General features: G+C 47.2%; 1 protein-coding gene across 4 annotated transcripts; it reads left to right on the top strand.

The window, feature by feature from the left end:
• Window positions 1-348: 348 nt before the first annotated feature.
• src (v-src avian sarcoma (Schmidt-Ruppin A-2) viral oncogene homolog) lies at window positions 349-19,522 on the top strand. Of its 4 annotated transcripts, XM_029833975.1 has the most exons (14): window positions 349-742; window positions 12,950-13,220; window positions 13,298-13,397; window positions 14,118-14,135; window positions 14,573-14,671; window positions 14,958-14,984; window positions 15,146-15,249; window positions 15,951-16,100; window positions 16,181-16,336; window positions 16,881-17,060; window positions 17,181-17,257; window positions 17,398-17,551; window positions 17,770-17,901; window positions 18,199-19,522. In XM_029833975.1, the coding sequence occupies exons 2-14, from the start codon at window positions 12,968-12,970 to the stop codon at window positions 18,405-18,407; spliced, it is 1,659 nt and encodes a 552-aa protein (XP_029689835.1). In that variant the 5' UTR covers window positions 349-742; window positions 12,950-12,967; the 3' UTR covers window positions 18,408-19,522. The 4 variants fall into 4 exon arrangements, with proteins under 4 accessions (XP_029689835.1, XP_029689836.1, XP_029689837.1 ...); XM_029833976.1 differs by lacking the exon at window positions 14,118-14,135 and having other exon boundaries at window positions 350-742; XM_029833977.1 differs by lacking the exon at window positions 14,958-14,984 and having other exon boundaries at window positions 350-742.
• The last annotated feature ends 746 nt before the right edge of the window (window positions 19,523-20,268 follow it).

Here is a 20,268-nt window from a genome sequence, read left to right as displayed (position 1 = left end):
GAGAACGTGACGTGACATTCATGAAGAATCCAGAGTGTGGCCAGGCTCCACTGTGGGCCAGGCTGGATTTTGGTTTGTTCACCAGAGGGCTGCTTCCGGAAGGAGGTTAACATTTAACATTAACATTTACAGTGTCTGGGTGTGACGGTGTACATGCAAATAAGAACAGTTTGACAAAATAGAAAGTAAAATCTTTGAACAACCAAAACTGGTCCGCGCAATCAGGTGAGACAGGAGCTCCAACTCAGTCCGGTTTGGGTCTGGACCAATCAGAGCCGGGAGTGGAGGTTGGAGGCCCCTCCCTGCACCTCCCCACCCCCACCCCCCCTGTAATATCAGCTCCCAGTGTTTTGATCGGGATATCGTGCCGCTGCGCTCCTGCTGTCAGACGCGCTGCTGCCGCGCGTGAACCTGCCGGGGACGCACGCAGCTCGGCTGGTCTCATCGACCCCGGGTTTGATCCAAACAGTCTGAAGTGGGGGCATGGTTTCTCCGTTTCTGAGTCATCTCCCCGTCATGATCTCTGCGGGCCGCCCCTCCACTTGAATGGGATCGCCTCCCTTCGCTTCCTCTGTCGCTGGCTTTTTTGGTTGTCTCTGCTGCTCCGAAGCCCCAGTTTAAGGATCTGCGAGCTTTTGCTTCCTCTTATCACTTCTTTGATGGTTTATTGAAAAAAAAATCCACCTGTGTGATCGGCATAAGAAAGGACGACACCTCATCTCCAGCAGCCTGTGCGTCACGGGTGAGTCGCCTGTACTACTTTAGAGTAATGAAGGAGGTGCAGACAGATCATTCATTAAAACTAGATCATCTCCATTTTACCTCTCGGGAACTGTGACACAGACGCAAATGCCTCGTTAATGTAGTTATTTTTCTCTTTTCATACAACCCCAAATTCTCAAACTTTAAGTAAACTGATAATAGTTCATATTGTGTAAAAGAAAAGGTGGCGTGAGTCTCCAGAGATGAAAGTTGGCTGGGTCTTGGTTAGATTCCGTTCTACCTGCTCAACGCCCGTTTCATGCTCTTTTTTCCCCCACACCAAATGCCACAAATTCTTCTGTCTACTTACTTGAAAAGAGACGTCTGTCACATGTTCAGGATTAACCCCTCCCACTCAACCGAAGGCCCACATATCGACTCTAATGCTGTGATGACTAATAAAAGCACCCCTAAATCGCATAATCGCAGGTTTTTCCCTTTCCTAGTGCAGATTTAACATCTGACCAGAGCATTTACAGGTGCCACTGGAACCGTCAGACCTTAATAACCTTCAGCGGACAGGTGAAACGTGCACGCGAGCTGTAATAAAGCTGCCCCAAATCAAACAGAGGTGATATTTAATTATGCTGTGTGATGACAGGATGGATGAGGATGATTAAAACAGGGATGAAAGCTGCTTCCGTGCGGTGATGATTCTTCCGATTTGGTCCATCAAACAGCGCAGATGCGTGAAGCTTGAACCTGCCGAGCTGCTGGTGTGATGCAAAAATGCGCCCACAACCTAAATAATCTGTGCGTTTAATCCCGGAACCAACTTTCTCTGTCTTCTTCCTAATCCTAATCTGAAAGAGGCACAAATATGTGCATGAAAACATATCGTGTTTGGTGACCACTGGCCGGGGGGGGTAATCCCCCACAGATTTCGCCTGTGTTTTCCTGAAGGAATTAGGCTGTTTGGCACCAGGCGAACAAATGTTGCACCCTGCGAGCATCCTTAGATATTTACTTTGGGCTGAAGGCGAACAAAGTGGCCGTGGAGGGCGACCAAACGCTTTCGCCTAAAGTCCGGGCAAAACCTTCTCTGCCGGTGGCGAGGCGGCGCGGCCTACCGCCCAAACGAGGGAAGCGTCTCTCAGAGTGGCACCCGAAGGTCATTGTACTTTTCTAGGTTCCACAGAGGAGAACTTAATGCTTCCTGGAATCCCATGAATGCCCTCAAGTGAAAGCGGTAGATGTTTATGTCAGCTCCAGTGAGGTTGGTGGAAAGTGGCTCTTGAGGGATAAATTCCTGCTAATTGGCAGAGTGGCTGTGGACAGGCCCCTTTGTTTCCCCTCATACTGGAGTGGTCTGTCTGTCAGGGTGATACTCTGGGCCTGGCATCAATGAGACGCTTGTTTCACGCACGTTTCTGCTACTTTCGGAATGGTTCCTTTTCTTTTTGCACCTATTTAGAAAATTGGGAAGGAGGTCGTTTAGGAGGGGTTTCTAGAGAGAGCCTGGTCTCTATATGAGGATGTGTTTATTTTAGTCTGTGAAGCAGCACAGGAACAAACTGAGCAGATTCATTGAACGTCAGACGTCGAGCATCCGACAGTGTAGCTGAAGGTCTGCTGAGTCTGGTTGGATCCAGTCTGTGGCCCATTTTCCTTTAGGTCAGTTGAGGATTCACTGACACCCAGCGGGTTGTAAATGTGACGCTGTGGAGACCAGAACAGAAGAGAAAGGAGGCCAGTTCTCATTGGAGGACGGAAGATGACTCTCCATGATATTTTAATCCTTTTTGGGTCTTTTAATACCAAGTGATTTCACTAGTTTATTCTTTAACAGTAACAGGAAGTTGGGGACGTGATTCATCTTCATTTCTAACAGTGAGTGGGGGGAACCTTGCATCCGCTGCCTTTTGCCAAATTCTTGAATTCTTGTTCCACTTTCTATAATTACAGCTTTTGTGATGAAGCCTGGACCGTCAGAGCAGCAAAACTGAATGAATGAAACGATAGTAGTAGTGGAAATAATGGGTCTCATGCTCGCTGCTCGCTTCTGTCTGGCATCCAGAACAAAACACTTGTCACACGCCAGCGCCGATACCTCTCCAATGTGCCAGGGAGCAGACAAGGAGCGTTTTAGGGGGACGTATCTGGGGTGGGTTCCCCACTGACAACAGGCTTTGAATATTTCATGTGTTCGGATAGTAAACTTCTGTCGATCTGTCCCAGTTTTGGTGCTAATTAGCGCCCAGCTACTTTAAAGGGTGCAGGGCCGAGCACAGGAAGTCCCGAGCCACCTGTTCTCTCGCTCCGTCTGTCCATTTCTGTATCCTGTCGGGCTCTGGATCTGGATCTGTTTTCAGGCTTTCGACGGAGTGATTTATCTCATGTGTCGAGGCCACATATGTTGAGCGTTGCGTTGGTTTTCATCTGCCGGAACAGAGCTGCACTAAAGTGATGTCTGGGCTACCTGAAAGTAGAAATTCTGGCCCCCACATTGGTTCTGAGTCGCCTCTTATTTGAATTTGGTGTCTTATTGTGGTTTGACACACAGAAGAGGGCTTGTATCCTCCCAGGATCCCGGACCACTTCCTGTCCCTCCGCTCCACTGGAAACGGGCCAGGGTGACACAGGCCACACACATCTCCGCTCAATCCGTCCACTGTTGCCTGTGTTGAGACGTGATCGCTCTCACTGGAGCTTTCCCATCGCTCCGCGCACTTCTGACAGGAAAAGTCATCTCTGGCATTTAGAAAGTTGCCTGTGTGCGTCTTTGTGTGGGTGCAGCTGCGCCAGGCTGCCCAGAATGGAGATGCTGGAAGGAGAAGCATTAGCACCCCAGGCCCCTTTCAGACGTCAGCCTCTCCATCCTGTGAGAATCGCTGCTCTATATGTTCACATGGGAGTTGACATGCTGATCATGTTCTCGCAGAGAGGATCAGCCTCTTTCAATCTGACCCAGGCCAGATAAAGAGAGCCGATTTGTTCATTTCAGAAGGAAAATCTCTTTTTCTCGGGACCGACTGGTTTCTGGCATGAGCATCATCTGTTGTATTTACTGTCAACCTCCTCCCCTGGTGGTGGGCTGCGGTATATAAGGGCAGTCCTGCTGTGGTTGCAGTGGGATTAAAGGGGATGGAATAAACTTTCTTCTGTCTTTATTTTAGAACTTTCTTCAGAACTTTGGTGGGGTTTTTTTTGTGAAACTGGGAAACTCGTGTTATTAATTAAGCCTGTTAATAATCACATGTTTTATTAAGAAACATGATAGCGTTCCTTGTATTAAATGATGACCCCCCGTCCCTCCCCCAGGGTGGTATAGATTAGATCCAGAGCAGTTTACGGGCCCGTTGAGTGCCTCCCCGTCTGTGCCACATTCGCAGCTTCTCTGCTCCACCGAGTTTCATTTGACTATTGAAATCAGGTCCCTGTGAACAAAAGGCTGGTTTGAAAGCGCTGGAGGAAACGGCCCCGTTGGAGATCTGGCCGCTCAGCCTGTGAGGAAGTGCGGAGGCTGCGAGCAGATCTGCCCTGGCGCCGATGTGTGTGCGTGACGGCTGCATTTTAAAGTTTAATGGTGAAGGCTGCTGCTCTTATTTGTCTATCTGAGAGGAAGCTGCACCTCAACTCTGCCAGCTTTGCATTGTTTAATTGAGCCAAAGCTGCAGCAGAAATCTCTGATTTATTTATAGACACGCCGCTGCAACCTGGCTCTGAAAATGTGCTTTAGGATTGATACAAATATTCTCATTATTGTGTTATGGTAGATCAGGCTGCTCCAGAACTTTAGTGGCACATTTTTGCTGTTTTGTTTTTGGATTTAATTAAATGTTTGAATAGTCATTCCCAATTTAAGGTTGTTTTCTGTAATTTGGACTAAAGTCCAGAGGAAATGAAAACAAAGCCATTTTTTTAATCTAATTAATGTAATCAGAATACGTTTTTTCCATTTTCCATTCCTCTTTAGCTGAAGTGGAAGGCTGGAATGACACAGTGCATGAAAACAAAGCTGCACAACCGGTATTTGAATTCACGTGATTTAAATAAAGGAGTACATCAATTATTGGGTATTTTCCAGATTAATGACATTGTTGATTTACCAAATATTCCTGAATATCGAGGTCCACTGTATCTTTTCTCCCTATTTTTTAAAATAAAAGACACTTGATGTCAGCCATTGGTTCTGGTCTGACCTGTGGCTGATGAGCAGCCCCAGCATGGGGCATTTAATGACATTTGATGTTGTGTTGACTGTAAACATAAGCCGGTCTGCAAGTGTGTGTTGTCACACTCCTAAAAGAGCGCTGCCATATTTTGTTTTTCCATTCGGTGACAGGCAGGAAGAGGAGGGAATGTTTCGGAACAGGGCAGGTGGTACCCCGACCACGTCCAGGGTGGGAAGGTGTCTCTACCTGCCGCCTGCACATTCCTGCCCTGGGCTGTGGGAGTGAGCGGTTGAAACTCGCCCGTTCCTCCACTCTGCATTCCTGAGCCATGACTGGGCTCGGTCGTAGCAAACATGCACTCTTCTCCTATTTAAACACATTTCCATGGTTAAAGTGGAGAATCTAATCCCACCAATCACCTTTGGAGAAAACAGCCACATCTAAAAAAAAAAAAAGTGTAAAAACACAGAAAATTCCAACCCACTGCTCTCCATAAACCCTGAAATTTGAGTGGAGCCTAAATCACCTAAATGTTGTCTGTCATCCATCGGGAGTGCTGTAGCACCGTCACCAGTTCTTGCTGAGTGTGCATAAAGGTGAACGTGGCGCCTCCAGGAGAACAGTTGATGTTTATGTAACAACATGCTGGTCGTGAGGTGGTTCCCAGTCAACTTGCTGGTTATCCAGTCAGAACCAGAGAAGCAGCAGCTGTTTAACATCGTTCAGGTTAAGTTAGAGGAAAATGTGAGGAAAAAACAATAAATTTAGACCTTTTTATTTTAGTATTTAATGAAGATTTGCCATAACTGCAATGACACATAACGAATACATTTGAAAGGAATTAAACATTTATTGGCATTGATAAATCTTAAGCCACAGCCTTCACCGAGGCTCTTCTATAGGTTAAACGCGGCCCCCCTGGGTTAGCCTGGGGGGGTTCTGACTGCCTTGTTGTGCAAATCAAGGGTTAAACGGAAGAAATCCGCTCCGACTGAAGCAGAGACACTTCAGATCCAGGGAAGACCTGGGCACATCACAATCCCACATCTTTGAAAAGTGATTAGAGGTTTGAAATCTAAGGTTCCTCCGAATTCCAGCGACATCGGTGAGGCATTGAAACATCGTGCAAAAGGTGCCTCTCCGTGCCGCAGCTCCGGGGTCTTTGCCACGGAGCATTTAGGACCGTTAAATCCGCACTGACAACCACTTTGCTGATATTTGGTGAGCAGAAAAAGGATGTTTTTCTTCCTCACGTGATACATCGGGCTAACTGAGTTCCTTTATTTGCACCAGTTCCTTCTGGAAATCTCCTGAAAGGATTGAAGGAATGATGGGGGGATGTGCAGGGGAAGGAGGCAGAGGGAGAGTGTGAGGATGTTAGATTTGGGGGTAGAAGTGGGGAGGGGAGAAGAAATCCCTGGCAGATAATCTTCTTCTTCCCTCCATCGTGTTCTTCCTCCTGTTTGAAGACATGAGTCGGGTTCATCAGTCTCACTTTACACAATGACCATATTTAGATGGGGTGCAGAAGTAAAAGGATGCGGAAGCGTTCCTGGAATGTAACTGAGAACATTTCTCCATAGTTCTGGGGTATTTCCACGTTATTTACATTACCTAATCACCCTTTCCCTTTAAACTCCACCAGAATATATCAGCAAACTGCCCCCCCACATGCATTTGGATCCTTTTGTAGAATTCCTCTCATTGCCCATTAGACTTTTATTTATTCGGACTCAAAACAGATTTAAATGTAAAATGGTTCAATTTAAACACATTTTTTCATGTATTCTGCAAATGTAATCTCTCCCCAAGTGGTCCTGACCTTCTAAAAATATTGACTTTATATGAAAATCACTTGATAATTTACTGTGTTTTACACATATACTGTACGTGAGACCTGCACTCTGTTGCTTAAGTACGTTATTGACAGTTAAACTATAAACCAGACCGACATGATCTATTTTTAGACACTTTTTACACTAATTGATATTTGTCAGAGAAAGTAAATGCAGAGGGTTTAGTAAATTAAATATTAAATGAGGGGCAGAGGGGCGATCTGACTTCTCGCACAATCCCTGGTGTGTGTGTGGGTCGTCTCACGGCCATGGGGGGGCCGTGCATGCCTGGCATGCCTCTGATCTCAGCGACTTCAGCAGGGGAGACGTCTCTCTCCTGCTCTGTATTTGGTGAGATAGGACAGCTGGGAGACCCTGGGCCATCCAGCCTTTGATAAAGCCCCATTAGCGCGCATCTTTCTTCTGCTTTATCCTCCTTCAGGAACGTCGCCGTGTCCGATACGTCAGGAGACAGACTTTTCAGGATCAGCTGAGCAACTTTTGCAAATGAAACATGACGTGAATGTTGTCAGTCATCCAGGTCAAATAATAGAAAGTGGACTTCTGTTAGTTTCACCTCTTCTCCAAGAGGCTGCTTCACTTCCATCGTGACTGGTGAGACTCCCAGAGGTCTTTGCTGTCATTGGTTAAATTCTCTGAAGACTTGGCAAATGAAAGTACAATAACACAACATCTAAATCTTTTATTCAGTCGGGTGTTTTTTTCTTTTAATTAGGTCAGTCCTTACAAATAAAGTCCGGCTCAGGTTTAATCCTTGGAAACTACTTAGAGTTTGTTTTTATTTCTGCAACTCCTTTGCCCATCATTTGCATCTTTACCTCCGCTGTTAAGAGGCAATGCAGATCTTTGATGAGCAGCCTGGGCAGACCTGTAATTAAATAACGCAGTCGCCGTTTGTTGACTACATAGTGAGCTTTGTTTGTTATTCTATCATGCAAATGTTCTCCAATTTAAATTACAACTACAATTTTTTTGTAGTTGTGGAATTCTGGGATAAACAGGAGCATCCTGAAATATTGTGACAGACTCCATTGTAGAAACTGAACCTTCTTGAACTTTGGATCCTTCATTTGCATATAAATCCAAACATTCTGTTCTGTTTGCTGCTGCCCTGCGTTCTTCTCGACCAAGACGGCCCGTCCAAAATGGCCCAGATATCCTCCCACAGAGACGCAATCCCAAAATAATTTGATGTATGTCGTAGTCAGATTAGGAACAAGGGATCATGGAAAATCCACAGACCTGCAGTTGTTGCCAGCAGTGTTTGTTGTTTGGAAGTGGTCGGAAAAAAAATTCCTCTGCAAAGCGCCGGGGTTAAGATGGAACGGCCAGCTGCTCGGCTCCACGGGCCCACAGATGTCATAGGGTTTCACAGTCACGTTGGCTCTTGTATTTGGCAAACAAAAGGTGAGCTAACACATTGTAGGTCACTTTTTTTATCAAAAATACCAGTGTGAGACCTACACACACACACGCGCGCGCACACACACACACACACACACACACACACACACAGAATGAAAGGGATCAGGGCTCCCAGCCTCTGATCCTATTACAGAAGCCAAAGCGCTGCAGCCTCCTGAGAAGCCTGAAAACTGGGTAAACATGATGTTTTTATGGGAAAACATCTTGAAAACGTCACAATGGCAAACTTTTGGGGGAGGCCACTCATAATCCATTTTGTTGTATCCCGTCCTGGAGTTTCCCTCTGAAATGCCTGCAGGAAGTGAAAGACATACCTCATAAATTAAAGGCTGTGCTAATATCACACCGTCACATCATGTCTTCCCTCACTGCTTTGGCCCAGAAAGACTGTGTGTAACTATCCTGCATTTGTCGGTTTGTGGAATGCTTGGAATCGCCGTCATGGCAACGTGTGGGCTCTGTATGTGTGTGTAGCAGTAAATATTGACTTCAGCACCTCCCTATCCCAATGTCTGTCTGATTGGAGAAGAGGGGGGCAGTACACATGCTTTATCCAGCACTCAGCAAGGGTGTATGTTTACCTTCAGACCTTGGAACGGGGGGGGGTGTCGCTGGCCGTGTCACTTCACCGTAGCTGTTTGTAATATCTGTAATACCTAATGGTTCAATCAATGGGAAGTACAAATGAACACTAGTCAACCACTTAAAGCTGTGTGGGAGCTGAACTGCAAACACATCCAAGCAGACATTTCCTCTATTCATGTTTGCTTAGAAACCAGATAACATTCTGTTCAATACCAGGAAGTCGTCCGTCTGTCAGTGACCATCAGGAGCGTTAAGGGAACTTGATATGTGGTCTGAAAGTTCCCAAAACTGTGAGTGAATCTACAGTATCAGGATTAAAAATGAGATAAAGGTGAGAGAATTAGTCAGAATTGCTGCAATTGTTGGTTAAGACCTTAATTCATCCTACTAATAACTAATTATTACTACAGTTAAGATCAAATTTGATTCCATAAAATAGAATCGCTCCATTTTTAGGTGGCGCGCTTGTCTAGATGCACCAGGTACATTCCATCCTAGTCAGACTGTGTGAAAATATTCCAGGTGTCCTCTGTTCTCGGCAGACAGATTTGTTGAGACACGATAAGGCTCGGAACGGCGGTTTGACCGCTCTGTCCCGTCCTGTCATTGCTACACCCATTTTGTTTGCAAGCCCCAGATGGAATTTCATCATCGCAGCATTCAACCAGGAAGATTAGGGGCTGGATGTTGGTAATCTGGACAGAATGAGTGGGGCTGGATTATGCTACGATTTATGACGCAGGACCAAAAGCCTCCCGGCACCACCCCCCCCCTCCCCGTTGTAATTACATAAAGAGCATTGAGATGACCTGCCTCCCTTTAGCCACACACACTTCCTGTCTGCTGCGCTACATCAGCAGAGACGTATCACAGGGCTCTGAATGAAGGCTCCTGCCGTGAGCAGCACACCGGCAGACACCCCCACCTTCAACGTTCATTTGTGCTCATGCAAACGATAAAGACCAGGATGATATCTCTGCTCATCTGTCTGATAGGCAGGAAGGAAATATCCTGCACAATAGTCACAGTCAGTATTCGTTGGGTCAGTTTTATTTGGTGATTAAATAAAAATCAGAGGGGGGGTGTCGATTGATGGATGAACCCGTTGAGGTGGGTCCCATATCTGAATACGGCCTGATGGCTCCTGTTCACCTGTGCCCCAGTTCTGCTCGGTGCCCCTGCAGAAAGAGCTGCTAGAACCAAGTCACCCCCCTGGGTTCAAGCGCTCTTCCTGCTCAGTAACCTGGGGGGACCTCTTGTTTTCCCAAATCTGACAGTCTGTTCCACGCACGACGTTACAGTAAAAGCTTGTGGCCTTGTGCATTGAGCCGGCGGCTAAATCTACACAGAGAATGTGGATTGTCAGGACATGCCCGATCCATGTGTGAGAGCACAGCCAGGAGGAACAGCCAGCTAAAGCAGGCAGCGCGCTGTGATAGAAATAGGGTCCACTGTAACTGTCATCACTGTGCACAGGCCCTGACTTGAGCTTTTTGGCTCTGCCTCGGCTTCCTCGTGGAAAATCTCTCATTATGGCAGCACGCAGCACATCTGAGTTCGTGACTATTTGATAAAAGATAAAAGGATTTTTTTTTAACCAGTGCACAGAACATCCTCTCAGAGCACAGGCTGCCTGTGTGAATGGTCCAGTGTCATGATCCTGGCCTCATTCCTCCTCGGAAGCCTGTTAATGGATCAGTGACACACGCCCTCCGATTATTTCGGTGGCAGGATTCTGAGATTGCGTTTTCTTTCTTTCTTTTTGCAAACCTGAAAGCTGCCTCCTGTCAGCACAAAACAACCCTGGCAGCCATCAAAAGCCTATTCCTGTTTGCAGGAAGCCCGGGAGACACGAAGGATTTGGAATTCATTGTCAGATCTTATGCATAATTAAGAAAATCCCCCAACGAGCCAGCCGCGCCCCTTCCCTGGTTTACTAGAAGGGTTTCCAGGCTGCACTGCCTCAGACAGTAGCTGCTTGTTGCAGAAGCTCGACGCTGTCTGAGCAGAACCGGGCTCGCCATCAGCTGCTGACGACACGCAGAACACGCCACTGCTCCGCTTCCTTCATTTCCATATTTCTGGCTCACTGAGAACTGTAATCCATCTGTCTGAAAGAGCACTTCTGGGTCTTGTTTGTTACTTCCTGCTGTGAACGGACAAAGCGTGACTTTGTTGGAGCGTGAATAGAAGATGGTACTGTAGCAGCAAAACAGCCAGATTCTGTTGGATGTAAGAGGAAAACTGTCCCGTAATGGAGCTTAAATGCAGGCAGGTTGGCCATCACGTGCCTTCTCCTCCACAACATCTATACAATCAGTAACACTTTCAGGAAGCTGCTCCTGCCCAGCCTGGGTTAGAGTAAAGTTCAATTAAATAGTGGCAATTTTCAAAACATATTGAAAAATACATAGAGAATATGGCCTTTAGGTGCTCCACCAGATTCAATAAACCAGCCCAGTATACAAATAGTGAAAATGGCATTTTTAATATATTTATTTATTCATATATAATATATTTGATTAATTTTTTAGGCAACATTCTACGTTAACATCCTCTAAGCAGCGTGACACGCTTCACACATCCGACAGTGGTGGTGTCCCCTCTCGGGCCGCTGCAGCTTATTAACCGTGACACCAGTCTGCTCGGGGGCAGTGGGGGGGGGGGCACCAAAACGCACAAAGGGCAGCTTGACGAGCCGCCCGTCATCTTTGTGTCTGTGCTCTCATGTCAGCGTGTTAACCTGCCTACCACGCTCAGGCCTTTATGGGACATGACCCCCCCTCCCTCATGTAGTCGTACCCCCAGGGGCAGATATTGACTGTACGTACGCATTGATTCCTCTTCACTTCCTCTCCATCCTCCCCCATCCTGTTCATTTATGGCACTAAATTCTTCTCCTCTTTTATTCATCTGGCTGCCTTCTGCGTCGCGCCGCCACCGCTGTGGGTCAGACACACACACACGAATACACACACACACACGCGCGCGCTAATACACACACCTGCTGTTTTATGCGTGTTAAAATTCTGGGTGTGTCTACTGAATGATGTGTGTAAAAAAAAAAAAAAAAAAGTCAAACAATAGGTTTTAAATCCTGCAGCAGCAGGGCGAGTCTCTTTCAGCCATCATTTGATGTTCGTTAAAAATCATTCGGAAATGTTTCAGTTTTGGAATCCTGTTCTTCTCCGGACCAGTTCCCAGTTCCCGGACCACTTATGAATGAATGAAACTGTGCGTGGTTGGAAAACTGGCCTCTGTGTCACACATTTTCCACCATATGTCACCACAAAGCTCTGACTCCAAGCGTACCCGCTAGCCTGCATGTTGCAGCTTGTGTGTGTGTGTGTGTGTGTGTGTGTGTGTGTGTGTGCCGGCTGAATGAGGTGGATCCAACTGATGCTGTGTTGTTCTAAATAGCAACAGTCAGTCAGGATGCTGGCTAAAAGGGCTGAGTAGTCAGACAGCGCCCATATGCACCCTAACCCCAGCCTGCCCCCAAATCAAATGCTATCATGCTTAAAGTGGCATTTCTTACACGACCCCCCATGGATTTATGTATCCGTGATGCACTGGCTCGTTTCCGTGAATTATCCATGGCTTGCTGTGAGGATCTCCTGCCGCTAAGCTGCATCACAGAGGAACGATGTGGATCAGGAGAGGAAGGAAAAGGCTGACCTCTGGCCTGCCCTCATCACATCACTGCTGGACCTTCAACCTTTCCACAGTAAAATCTGACGACCTCTGTCGCCGATATTCATGCTGGCAATGAACAATAATATTCTGATTTATGTGCTGCTCATAAATGAATCATAGCACCTCCTCAAAGAAGGCCTTTAACGAGTAAATTAGCATAAATATGAATATAGTTCAATCAAATCAAACGGAGAGTGGTTGTTTCATGGCTGTCTCCGTACCCCTGTGTGTGTGTGTGTGTGTGTGTGTGTGTGTTGGGGGGGGGGGAGTAATCAGATATCAGTGTTGAGCAGCTGCACCAGCATCAGTGGGGAGGTTTTGCTTCATGTGGTCTTCATGACACGGCATCTCTGTGGGTTTAGATCACTGGTTTCTGTTACATCTCTGGTTTCTGCATCTGGCCTCCGAGCGGTCAGAGGAATTTTTCCAGAGGACGTCCTTTAACGTAAGGACGGCCGTCTCTGAAACACTGCTTTGTTTAAGATGCACTCTTTTTCTCTGTCATTGAAGGCATCACCGACCTCAGTCATGGGGGGACATAAGAGTAAGCCCAAAGATGTAGGCCAACGAAGTCGCAGCCTTGATGGAACCCTCAGCTCTGGGGGAGGGGCTGGCGGCCACCACCACAACTCCAATCAACAGTCTTTGACACCAAACCGCAGCCCGACAGTGGAGGGAGGCCTTGGCGGTGGCCAGTCTATGCCTAATAACGCGGAGCTGGCCCTGTTTGGGGGTGTGGACAATAACAGTCTCACCGCTCCCAGCAGAATCACCCTCGCAGGTGGGCGTGGCGGCTCAGAGTGGGTTTAAAACGAGCACCTTGTTGCGTGCGCCATTGTAAATGTTTTCTTCTTGCAGGAGGTGTGACGACCTTTGTGGCGCTGTATGATTATGAATCGAGAACGGCGTCCGATCTGTCTTTCAGGAAGGGCGAACGCCTCCAGATTGTCAACAACACGTAAGGAAAATCACGCTGCACTTGGTCAGAGGTGCCAGTGATCAATCTGCATACTGGTAACCGTGGGAACAGGCAGCAGAGCCTGATTTCTGGCTCCTACAGACACATTGCTACACTTGTTTCTGGATTCCATGTTACAGCTCCGACCATGGACGCAGATGTGATCCATGCTGGCTGCTGACGGGCGCCATGAAACCCAGTTGTTCTGTGCAAACTTAAAACTGTAAGGGGGAGGGGCTTGTTTGTGAAATGGGGGGCCTCTTAGCCAGACCGATAGAGGTGCAGTGAACCATAGACTGTCGCGCTGCACCCCCAGTGCTGCTTGCCTGCTATCAAACTGCTGACCTAGAAGGCTAGAGCTGAGGACAATAGTGGATTTTCAATGCATCTGGCCCCTTAGAGCACAGCCCTGGAATCTGCAGTGGGTCAAATGTGCCCAGAACCTGCCCGCCCTGGAGGTCAGCGAAGGGGCATCGGTGAAACGTCAGTCTTACGTTATCATTCTGGTCAGATCCTGTCAGCTGTATTTGCATGAATTATCGAGCCTCCTTCCTCTGTAAGCAGTTTAGGTGTATCAGAAAAGGAACAATGCCGAATGTTTCATGTCTGCTTTTGTGACTTCTGCTCTTTTTCCACTGCTCGTAACAATTCTCTCCTTTATTTCTTCAATTCTCTTTGTTTCATCTCTTCTCAACTGCAAATGGTGGCTTTTTTTGATAGGAGGAAATTAAACTGCAGGTTTGTGAAGTTTCACTGGAATATTTGAATGTCCTGTTTGTCTGCCTGTGTGTGTTTTAGTGTATCACCTGAGGCGTGCTGTGTGGAGCGCTGTAACACTTAGACTGTAAGGGCAAATAACCCTGCTCCTGCCCCATGAACCTTAGCAGTTTGCTAGTCCAGAGCAAGCTGGTGCCAAGCTTCGCACCACCAGATTCTATTGAGGTGCAAACTGACTGTTTTTCTATTTGTTCCGGCTGAATGTGGTGCTGCGACGCTACAGCTGTTCACTCCCCGGTAAAGTGTGACATAGAGCACGTGTCATCTGTTTCCCCACCCTCATTACTGCGTTTCCTCCTGTAAAACCTCCTGTGTTCTGTCTGCAAAGATGTTTATTTTGTGTTGTGATGTGGGATGAGGTGGGCTCAGTGCTGCCTGTTGTCTCCTTACCTGTGCAGAGAAGGAGACTGGTGGCTGGCTCGCTCCCTGACCACCGGCGACAGCGGCTACATCCCCAGCAATTATGTGGCTCCATCCGACTCCATCCAGGCAGAAGAGTAGGTTTTATCTTTTCCTCCTTAAGGGTCCTTTTGACTCTGTGGGATGAAATTGTGTCTTTACGTTGATTCATCTGAACAATCATGACATCTATCAGTCAGAGGACTTAAAACCTATTGATCCAACATTCCTTGTTCCTTTATTTAAGTGTGGCTCCTTCTTTCCTGCTTGACGTGAACACTCCTGTCATGCTAACCCACTTCCTTCTACATTTAAGCTTCACAAGCTAACTTTCTAACACCTCCTTTTCTTGCTCTTGCACCCCCCGGCCCCCCCACCTTGCAGTCATCCCAGCGTGGCTCTAGATTCCAGGTAAGCCGCTGCTGCATGCTTTTGTTGGAACGACTACGGGAAAACCTCAGCAACGACTCGCCCTCGCTGCGTCCTGTCGCTTCCCCCCACTTCTGCTCTTTTCCCCAACACCAATTTTGTCTTCTGTGTCCCACATTTGTCTCTTTCTCTAACTCCATCAGGTGGTACTTTGGCAAAATTACCCGCAGGGACTCCGAGAGGCTGCTGCTCAGCTTGGAGAACCGGCGAGGAACATTCCTGGTGCGAGAGAGTGAGACCACCAAAGGTGAGAGTTCGTCTTGGTTTAGATGTCATTCGCCAGGTCCTTCTTACTCTTTGGTGAGCTTCCCTTGTTGTTGAGTTTTTGTAGGCCCCTCCTCTCTCAATATTTTATGACTTTGCAAAATTATTCCAGTCTCTGTGTGATGCAAAGTTTGAATTCTAGGGCAATCTTTGTAAAATGGACCAATAGGAAGTCCTGTAAGACGCGATAGCCAGCTGCTGATTGTGTGTCGGTGTGGGTACAAAACAGAGACAAAGCCAGCAGATGGGGAAAGGTTGGTTGTGTTGCCTACGGGAATCCGTCTGGAGGCCGATCAGATGCTTCCGGCAGTGAATGCTGCAGCAAACACATCTCCCATGCGAAGCTCCATCCCTGCCGTTATTTTACAAGAGGTCCCGTCATCTCTGGGTTTGTCGTTGGGTGCTGATGTAAAATGTTCATAGACAGAAATGGGAAAGGATCGGGAGGGCAGGAGGGAAGGGAGACCCGTGGAGAGGTGTGTGGTGGGCGAGCCTGACAGAATTAGGTCAGCGTGGAGCGGAGGCTAAGAACAGTGCAACCACCAGGCCGCATCACCCAGTTCAACCATTCAGGGAAGGGGGAGGCTGCTGCCTGAGTCTCGGCTGGAGTCTGAGAGTTTCCTGGAGAGGTGCTGCCCTCTAGCGGCGGAGATCTAGCCCCACATTATTTGCGCTTTTCTCCAGGTGCCTACTGCCTGTCCGTGTTGGACTATGACAACACTAAAGGGCTGAACGTGAAGCACTACAAGATCAGGAAGCTGGACAGTGGCGGCTTCTACATCACGTCGCGCACGCAGTTCAGCAGCTTGCAGCATCTCGTCAATCACTATCGCAGTGAGTTTGGCGCCACGTAAACACACAAACACAGCTGGAATGCAGCCTTGTGATTCTTCCACTGCGTTCTCCATGGTCAGAGCACGCCGACGGCCTGTGTCACAGCCTGACGGACATTTGTCCCGTCCTGAAGCCTCAGACTCAGGGATTATCCAAGGATGCCTGGGAGATCCCCAGAGAATCCCTCCGCCTTGATCTCAAGCTTGGACAGGGCTGCTTTGGAGAGGTCTGGATGGGTAAGTGCTGCTTTGATCAGGCTGCTGAGCGCATACACACACACACACACACACACACACACACACACACACACACAGGAGCTGCTGAAGACATGCCCAATAGAAAAGGAAGTTCAAAAGATCAAGTGAAATATTAACAATCTGTCTGAAGAACAAAGTGCATAAAGGAGCGCTAGTTCTCCTAATTCTTATGGCTTTGCCAAGCACTCGTTCCGGTTTTTATCTCTAATGCCTTTAACATTTCATCTGCTGCTGTACAGATGCTTAAATGAAAGCTATGGGGATTGAAGTTTGGTTAATAAAATAAGGATACACACATACACACACAGTAGTGCTGAGTTCAGTCTTGATTTTCTCTCTAACTGTGATGATATCTGTCTTTCCCATCATATTTAACGGTCACACGGTGCGAGTGACAATAATAATCTTTTTCTGCTAAGCTCAACCAATTGTGACACGGGGAAAGCAGAATAAAGGCATCTACAGTGACATTTGGTCCCAGTCCTTCCCCACTTTTGATCTCCCTGTTTTATTCTTCTGTCAGGAACCTGGAACGGTACAACCAGAGTTGCAATAAAGACTCTGAAGCCTGGCACCATGTCTCCTGAGGCCTTCCTCCAGGAAGCTCAGGTCATGAAGAAACTGAGGCACGAGAAGCTGGTTCAGCTCTACGCTGTGGTGTCTGAAGAACCCATCTATATTGTCACAGAGTACATGGGTCAAGGTCAGCACAGATCTGTGGAGGCTCGCAAGAAAAACACCTTAATTTAACGGTTAATTGGTAAATATTTCATCGGGAATGGCCGCTCGTGCACTGACCTGCGCTGCGTGTCCCTGCTAACAGGCAGCTTACTGGATTTCCTGAAAGGTGACATGGGGAAGATGCTCCGCCTCCCACAGCTGGTGGACATGGCGGCTCAGGTGGGTCTAAATGACGCGCTGTCCGGTTTTGATCTTGTATTTGAATAAAATCGGCTTCCTCGGTAGCCCGATGTCTACATCAACAGATGGGCATAATTCATTTAAAAGCCAGAAATCACAGAGCTCGGTCTGTGTCTCAGATTGCCTCGGGGATGGCGTACGTGGAGAGGATGAACTACGTGCACCGGGACCTGAGAGCCGCTAACATCCTGGTGGGAGACAACCTGGTGTGCAAAGTGGCTGATTTCGGTTTGGCTCGTCTCATCGAGGATAACGAATATACAGCCAGACAAGGTGGGAACATCTGAATGAACCACAGTTGCTGCAGGATTTGCAGTTCCCACGACAGTTACGCGACTATCCTGCATCCATCCAGCTTAATATTGTTTTCTGACCTGGATCCTATTAAAGCTGCTGCGTCACCTCTGTTGTGACAGTAAACCATGTGACTCATCCTGCTGATGTGCTTTTGCTCTCATCTAATTTAACTAAGGGAACCTGTTTCCTCACAGGAGCCAAGTTCCCTATCAAGTGGACAGCCCCCGAGGCCGCCCTGTACGGACGCTTCACCATCAAGTCTGACGTCTGGTCATTTGGGATCCTGCTGACCGAACTGGCCACCAAAGGCCGCGTTCCCTATCCAGGCAAGGAGCCCAGAGGGGATACTGTGCATTTTGGGTTTTAGTAATTTTATATTTCTGGATTGTGAGGCGTCTTTAAGCACGCCTGCGTGTGGTTTTTACACGCACACATGCGTGTGACAGCCCAGCACTGCTGCCTTGTCAAAGTTCTAAAGTTAAAATTAGCAATATTGTTATTTTGGCATATCATGTGTGGAACTGGTTCCTCTTCCTCTTCCTGCTGCAGCTCTAAGCAAAAAAACAAATAAAATAAAAAATCATTCCACAGCTCACAGCTAAGTTCCTGTCTCGCTCTGACAGGGATGGTGAACCGGGAGGTGTTGGACCAGGTGGAGCGGGGCTACAGGATGCCGTGTCCGGCTGAATGCCCAGAATCTATGCACGACCTGATGCTAACCTGCTGGAAGAAAGAGCCCGAGGAGAGGCCCACATTTGAGTACCTGCAGGGCTTCCTGGAGGACTACTTCACCTCCACGGAGCCTCAGTACCAGCCGGGAGAGAACCTGTAGATGTTCACATCCAGGTTCTGATGAGGAACGCTGACCTGGGGGAACCCAATCAGCCATCATTCAGGATGAAACCGGTGTTCATGCTTCTGTCAGATCAACTCCCGCTGCGTTCAACATGAAGACGTCTGCATATTCATCCGAATCCAAACACGGGCCCCAATTCTCCGCAACCTTCCAACAAAATCTTGCACCGGTTTTGCCATTTGGGCCCAGATTCTCCGCAGTACTGATGTGGGGCTCCACCCTCCTTCCTGGTCGGCAGACGTCAATCACAGAGTTCCTCCTCCTTCGGCATCAATAACTCATCAAAACCAACTCAGTCAGGAATATTAAGGTTCGAACATCATGATTATCAGAACTCTTTGACCCAAATCTTGACAATGGGGCGGAGCTTATTTCTTCAGCACACCCGACCTCCAGAGAGACATTGGTCCCATTTCTGGGGCGCTGTGGCGTCTTCAGCATATATTCTGTAGTCAAAGTTGGGAGAGTTGTTGGACCATGAACCTTTGTCCATCTGAAATCTGTATTTTTACTGTATTTTCTACCAGGTTTCGTCTTCCGTTTTTGCCGTTTCAGGAGCACGCGAATTTTTCAGGATATTTTTTGTGATTAACTGGTTAAACTGGAATATTTTTAGGCATATTTTCACTTGGTAACTATGCTTCCCTATGCAGCATTTGTGAGTTGGGCAAATTTAGCTATAAGAGGCCGATTCTGCTTTCTAATTTTAAAGGTTTTTTTTTTTTTATAACCAGCTACTGACTGGACATCTCAGGAGGGAGATGAGAAGAATTTCAATTTCTGGTGCAGCAACCTTTGTGCCAATGAAAAAAAAATCCCTTTTGTACTCTTCTACTACTGCGTAAAGTATTTTACTACTCATCTTTTTTACACTGAAGTTGAGACTGCTGTTCTCAGATTACAATCCACATTACCAGCATGGATGCAAACCTCTCTTTGAGCAATCAGAATCGGTTGAACCACGTTTCCTTTTTAGCTGGTTTCAGTGGGAACTGGAGATTGCGTAATGATGTTGGCTCAGCATGCCTTCCTATGAGCAGCATGTACAGCAAATGAATCAGCCTCTTCTGTAAATAAGCATAAAGATGATATTTTTTGTGTATATATATATATATATATATTAAAAAATGTATATCATCCTAATTTATTCCTTTGAAAATAACCCAGTTGTTTGTTTTTACTTCAAGCATCACTGTTCGTTTTAATATTCATGGAACTTTTAGAGGCTAAATAACATCTGACATTAATGATTTATGTTATAAAAACGTGTTCTTATAATATTTGTGCACATATTTCTGTAAACATCGGTTTTCAATCTGCTTCACAGCCAGACGTGTCCTGCAATTCAGGCTGCACGTTTCCATGCCTCCTGTATCGGAGGCAGCGTTTCCATCCCTTCACCGGGGTGATTAATAACTCCACAAAGGGGACGAGGCCACGCATTTGGAAGGAGAGCGCTGTGTCCCGTGGACATGGATCATGCCACACTGAAGGCATCGGTGGTCTGAGATCACCCCACTTTTCTTCCTCATCTGTCGCTGGAAGCAAAAAAAAAAAGTGGGAAAAGTGCACGATGTAAAACTTAAATGCAGTTTGGCTGTAAGTTGAGGGTGTTTGCTTTGGGTTTCTTTGGCTCTTTTCCCGGCTATGCAAATATTTTAACACTGTCATATTCCAACACTATGTTCTACTGTGCTTAAGGGTGGGGGGTGGGGGGTGGGGGGATGGGGTTAACACCGGCTCTTTGTTAAAACCTGCTGAAACCTGTTTGAATTTGAAAGGACGTTTGAATAAAGTTTTCGTGCTTCCAGCTCTGCCACACCTCATTTCTGGCTGT

The sequence above is a fragment of the Takifugu rubripes genome, chromosome 3 (genome assembly GCF_901000725.2).
Source record: "Takifugu rubripes chromosome 3, fTakRub1.2, whole genome shotgun sequence".
Lineage (NCBI taxonomy): Eukaryota > Metazoa > Chordata > Actinopteri > Tetraodontiformes > Tetraodontidae > Takifugu > Takifugu rubripes.
Note: the sequence above shows the minus strand (reverse complement) of the source record. Positions and strands in the feature narration are given on the sequence as shown.